The 6448-nt window shown below is 35.9% G+C and overlaps 1 protein-coding gene across 1 annotated transcript; it reads right to left on the bottom strand.

Annotated features, from left to right (window-relative positions):
- Positions 1-1868: 1868 nt before the first annotated feature.
- LOC140934324 (uncharacterized) lies at positions 1869-6231 on the bottom strand. Its single transcript, XM_073383968.1, has 8 exons — positions 6031-6231; positions 5363-5373; positions 5140-5287; positions 4654-4832; positions 4311-4407; positions 3487-3822; positions 2642-2735; positions 1869-2274 (listed from the first exon to the last, which is right to left on the bottom strand). The coding sequence occupies exons 1-8, from the start codon at positions 6229-6231 to the stop codon at positions 2141-2143; spliced, it is 1200 nt and encodes a 399-aa protein (XP_073240069.1). The 3' UTR covers positions 1869-2140.
- Between the last annotated feature and the right edge of the window lie 217 nt (positions 6232-6448).

Genomic DNA, 6448 nt, shown 5'->3' with positions numbered 1-6448 from the left:
ACCCGGAGATAGGAGCGGGGCCAGGTCTTGAAAAAACTTTTTTTCGGGCCTTCGGGCCTCAGTGTGATCTAAAAAGAAGGGAGGGGGCCGGGGCCCTCTCCTGGATCAGCCACTGCGGACGACAATTTCAATACTATCTACGGTCGAAAAATGCAGCGTTGCAAACAAAAAGAAACAACGAAAGGGGAGAACCCCTTCTAAGCAAACAAGGGCAATCGTTGCTTCCTTCTGTGATTTTGCTCAGGAAATAATTAAAGACAAACCAGACAAACTGAGATTAAATTTGATATTGATTCAATAAAAAGTGACTGTTTTAAATCAGTATATAAAAGTAGAGATGGTTAGCTATGATGGATGTACAATGTATCTCGCTTACGCTTTCAACCATGAGACCGAAAAGAGCATAAACGAAAGAATTACTTATGATATCTACATCCCTAAATCGGTATAGATAGATTGATTACAACTTTAACAACGCACCGGCAAGTTGCAGACAGGAGAGGCCGCCTATGCGGATTCATCACTTGAATTCGTATTGGATAAATCTAAGGAAATAATATGGTAAAAAACAACGTTTTTACAAGGGAAAAATAAAAGAAAGAGGAAAAGAAATAGAATATTGCAATTCTGTCAACGCTAAGTGAAAATGCTCTACCAACTAACAGTCCATTCAAATTGGCAAATCTTGACTCAATCCTTGTGATGATGTTGTCCCTGTAATACTTCAGAAAGCCGACCATTTCTCTCTCCAGCAAAGCCTTTTCTTCTTTTAGTCTCTAGCTTAAGTTTTGTTTCTTTTTTCGAGATATTAGCCTTAAACTACTATTTATTTCCACGGATATTATAAAGAGGAGGTCTGTTTGTGTTTACACCATAAATGCAAGGAAACTTGTGTTGCAGTACATCCTCAAGGTTAGCGGGACACACTGTTGAAGGAAGTTTGTTATACTCGGAAACCAGTTTAGTTAGTTCGTTCTTTTCTGCACTTATCTTCGATCGTAAGCGATGTCGTGCTTTTGATCTGCCTGCAAAAGAGAAAAAACAGATGCTTCCACATCTCTCATGTTTGTGATAAGCAAAAGGTCAGTGTATTAAGTAGCACAAACGCATGGCAATACACATATTTGCACTATTCTTATGTCTTCTAAACAACATTTAGGAAGTGTCACTTATAAGACACACCACTTTTAAGTTGTTAACAGAAAACCGATGTCATTTGCGAACGTGAAAAAAAAAATTGGGGCAGTCTTTATTGACTGTAGAACAAGTGGGAACCCAAAACACACAAAGTCTTCAAAACCCTTGGTACGCACTTACCACTAGAAAGTGTATATGAAAGCGACCAGCAAAGTCTAAAAATCAATTATGGTAAGTCTAACAGTAAACACAAACGTTCCTGGACAATGAAAAGCCTACGCAAAGGCGTTTAGGAGCAACGCACATCAACCCTTGAACTGAAAGTGTGCTTTTTGCAATGTGTTGTGGAAATTGCTGGTCAAACCGTTTTTCTATGAGTAAAGAAAATTGGCAATACAAATACATATTGTAATGCAGTTTGGTATGTACAACCACGGTGGCAAGTCAAACAATTAATAAAGAAAAAAGATTAAAGGACTGTACAAACAAACCTGCGAGTCGATTAAAGTTACGCGTTTTCTGACTGATAGAAAAGGAAGAGTACTCAATTTTCTGCTGTAAGTCGAAAGACTTCTGTTCATTGCTGCCGGTCTCTGACACACATTTCTTGTCAAGTACTATTTTTTCCAAACAACAACAACCAAAAAACAATACATGTATGTACAAACTAACTTAGGAAGAGATTGGTAGAGACAGGACAGACAATAAAATATCAGACAAATTGCAAAAAAAAATACTTTTGGCGTGTTCTCTGACTTCACTGGCCCAATTTTGCATATTACTGGTCGAGACATCCACATCAAGGTCACTGGCCGAGTCAACGAGTTCTCGAGAATGGCGTTCAAGATCATCTTTCACCTTAACAAAAATGACAATATAAGAAAGAAAAAGTGACAGAAAATAATCTTCTAATCTTGGAAAGTGACTGAAACATCATAAGAAGCACAAAGCGGTTGTTTGTCAAGTAAACGTCAAACAACTATCTCGCCTGTCTAGTTAACCTTCAATAGCTGAGAAACTGGAAAACAAAAGGAAAAACAGGCACCTTTAAATAACGCTTTGCTAAAGAATCTGCAAGATTAAGGATCTTGCGTCTATTCCAAGCCATGGCATGCTCAGTCAGCAACTCCTCACGACCTTAAAAATAGAAATTAAATGATGAAAAAATGGATTATTTATTGATAACAGTGACCAATATTGTTTTTGGTCATTGTATACAATGTACACCTTTTTTTTAGCAATAATTACATTGTATGAATAAAGTGAGCTAATGGTGAATTTAATAAGTTCTTATGTAATGAGTTACGTCAAAGAGACACCTTGATGACAACAATTGAATTAGAAAAGCATTTTTAAGGACACAGACCAGTATTTTGTATGTCTTCTTAAACTGTCCTATTAATGCTGATATACAGGCTGGGAAAAGCCAATCTGATTTGAGTAGTTTATCACAAATAAAAATATATTAATGAAAAAAATAAAAAGTCAGTCATATTCCTCGAACCTTCCGGGCACATATGCTTGGTCGTTGATCCACAGCAAGAGATGTAGCTGTTAATTTGTTCCACTTCCTCGCCTGTAGAACAAGCAGCACCCTCCTGTCACCAACCTCCCAAGAGCACCTTATACAAGAATAAATCATATTGTAGTGTTAATTACGATAATAATAATTATAATGATAAGAACAATGAATTTGTATAGTGCAAATTCTATGTTCAAATGAAGGAAGGTAAATTTTAAGGTTGGTGAAAGAAATGTGAAAATGAAATGATCAGCATGTCTTGAGCATGAGACAAAGAAAAAAAATGAAAAAAAAATCCTGTCGGGGACTCATATTTTTTTTCCTCCCACACTCTTGACATGCTGATCATTTCATTTTAACAAAGTTCAAATGCACTTCACAATAAAATCACACAATGGGAAACACGATACAATAAGTAACACCACCTGTGCTACTAGAAAACAATAACGCAATGACTGCAAAACAACAGATTCAATACAAAAGACATAAATGCAAAGATTTAAGGTTTGCTCTTACTGCATAAATTAGATTGACTGACTTTGAGTTTATTACAGTGTATCTTACTACTCGGTATGAAGCACTATGTGCAGTACTGGTAATACCAAAGAACGTCTCAGACTAAGAATAACAATAAACTATAGGCAATCCATGTTTCTGACCAAAAGTTAGTTGGTGGGAAGTTAATAATAGAGAAATACAGGTTAAACTAAAAATACATTGTGTAGTATTTTGCATCTGAACTATTTATATATAAAATTACAGATGTTTAATCTAACAATCTAGTCAATTTAATATATCTACCAATCTAAAGCAAATAAATATATCACCTGGCATGACCAACTTTGAGCTTTTCCGTGCATAACAGACAATGCCGGCTTCATTGAGGAAGCTGTTTTTTGGACCTTTTTGGTTAGCCATGGCCAGTACTTACAAGCAACGTCTTCCCAGAAGAAGGAAACTTTTCTAGGGATCATGTCAGTAATTTGGATGTAGTGGGCATAACCATACACTTCATCATAAAACATGTTTACAGCACGCTGTGCAATCGCATGTCTACAGCCAGTGATGGAGAGCCCAGTTTCATCAATGTGCTTCTTCTTCTTCAAGGAGTTCCGTGCTGCCTGCCAGTGAGACTCACCACATTTGCTGTTTGAAGTCAACTTCTATTAAAGAGCAACAATGTAGAGATACCTTTATGAGCAATTGGCAATGTTTTAATTTATTTATTACGTAAACTTACAGAAACTTTACATCTTATTCGTGTATAAAACAAAGACATGAATCCAAAGTCAATTGAAGATAACGACTGCATTTGCTACACAATCTGAACTCTACTAAAGGTTTACAACCCTAGTGTCTGTAGATTCTAAGAAAGAAATCTACAGCTCCTCTTGGTCAGTATGTTAAAGGTACATTTTATTTACATGTAGGCAGGAAAGGAAGAAACAAAACGTAAGCAAAAACAAAAACACAAGAAATAAAGAAACATGTAAAAATAGAATACTTGTAGTTACATTGGAAATCACTGTTACCTTATTTTAGTAAACTTACTGAGATGATGAAAAAAACATTCAGAAAGAATATGTTATGTTATGAACTACATGTAATTAAACAACATAAAAATTTAATACTGAGAAATAAAATGTCTCACAGGTTGATTTGCATTCTCGTATAGATTCGCCAGATGTTTGTCCACTTTTACATTATCCAGAATAAACTTTTCACCATAATAAGATTCTCTTTTTTTCCTACAACAACGGAACAACAAAAAGTTAATTGTCAGTTCAATCCAATTAACATTAAATGTATCTTGAAAACAAAATAAAACACCCATGTTTTAGATAATAACATAATAAATATCACACCATTGAAACAGATAGCTGAATATTAAGTTGGTCCCACATTAATTTTTTGCAACCTATGAATACATGTGTCTGAAATCAGCAGCAATAAAAATATTATTAACAGATGGACTCCTCTTCAATAACAGTTACCTCCCAGCTGATTTGTATCGATAAAGCTTAGCATTTCCATCAACATGAGCTGAATGCTGGAAGACGGCACAAGTTGGGCACTCCATGAAATCCTTGGATTGCAGGACGTCTAACTCATGGCGGCAGAACTTCCACTCTTTGAAGGCAATGCTAAATGCAGTGTCATTTATCACACCAACCTGAAATTATGAATAAAACATCTACATGTACATGTACATACATACACATGGAGGCTGAGTACATAGTAACCAACAATATATGAATGAACCATTGGTACATCTTCATCAAAAGTAATTAGCTACTGCCAAAGGTAACACAAAGAAAGTATTACGTGCGGAGTTGTAAGTTACTTCCAAACTGTTTTGTACGGGAATCACTTTTGCTGTAGAGGCCATTAAACAAAAGAACAGAAACTTAAGGCAGAGAAAGTTCAAGGTTGTAAATTTATCCATTGCTTATTCAGTAAGCATTGTAAAATGAGCTTACCCTTCCTCTAATAACAGAGAAATCCTCCAGAGATCTTAAAAAACCACTTTCAGATGATCCTGGAAGTCTTTTCTGCAATAGATCCCACTTAAAAAACAGGTCTTGAGAAAAAACATATTTAGGAAATTGAGCCTGGCCAATAGCCTGCCTGAATTAGATTGGAGGAATCCAGAGGTGAGAAGACATTTTTGCAATCCTTACAGTGAAAGATGCAGAAATTTACATCATATCTCCCTGTAGATAAAAAAGACCAAAAGAAATGAAAAAAGGGACTGTGATAAGCTGGGGGAAAATGGTTTTTAGTTGTACTTTTTGGAATCACAGCAACAAAAACCAGGCTTTTAGCTAGACATTGAACACTGGCTATCCAGACGGCATGTTTTCCCATAACATTTTCTGAGATTAAGTACATTTTTATTGTATTTCTTCCAAAAATGGGCATCCATGCATAGGTCAGGATGGCAGGACACCCTTCTAGCTAAAACTTAAACAACTTACAACAAAACATAACAAATTTAATAAACTAACCCTCGGAAGTCACCACTATGCAATTTTCAGATGTTAACATGGGTTCACCAGTAGACGTACAGCTGGGGCAAAAAAATAGCATATTGTGTGCAAAATGCCTTGCTGCAAATAAACAAAAGAGTAAGTAAAAGGACACCAAAAAGAACCAATTACATCCATGAGCCATAAAAATCAATAACTCAGAAATAACTTGATATTGTCCCTTGACAAAATAATTCTGTGTTTGAACCAGTAAGCGATTCCGTGTAGCATCTGTAAGCGATCACTAACTCTTCACATTTTGGGTGAACGCTTATGTCTCAGCAGGTTTAACTGTAGTTAAAAAAATGAGAAAACAACACATACCCACTGTAATTAAGTCACCATTGCTGTCCAGTGAAACATTGGGTGGCCATCATGGAATATTTCTCTGTCATGAAGAGGATTTTTCTTATGCTCCTCGTCATCACATTGTGTGCACAGGATCTTCATTCCACAATGAACACACTTAACAAGGCCTTGGGCCTCCATACACACCATACACACACGGCTTCTAAGAAATTCATTTTCCAGAACTGCCCTCATGATTTGGGGGCGCACACTTGCCCAAGATTGACCTACATTTGATATCCTTTCATTCCACGGTGTTGATGGAAGAGATTGAGAGAATAAAGCAGTGCATTCACTCAAAATTTGACTTAAGTCTAGAAAAACCAACAAAACATGAATTAAATTAAATAAACATTTTTTTTTTAAAGAATAACCTAATGAAATGGACCAACAGTTTTGCATACATGTACAC

Source organism: Porites lutea, chromosome 4, assembly GCF_958299795.1.
Source record: "Porites lutea chromosome 4, jaPorLute2.1, whole genome shotgun sequence".
In the NCBI taxonomy this organism is placed as follows: Eukaryota; Metazoa; Cnidaria; class Anthozoa; order Scleractinia; family Poritidae; genus Porites; species Porites lutea.
Note: the sequence above shows the minus strand (reverse complement) of the source record. Positions and strands in the feature narration are given on the sequence as shown.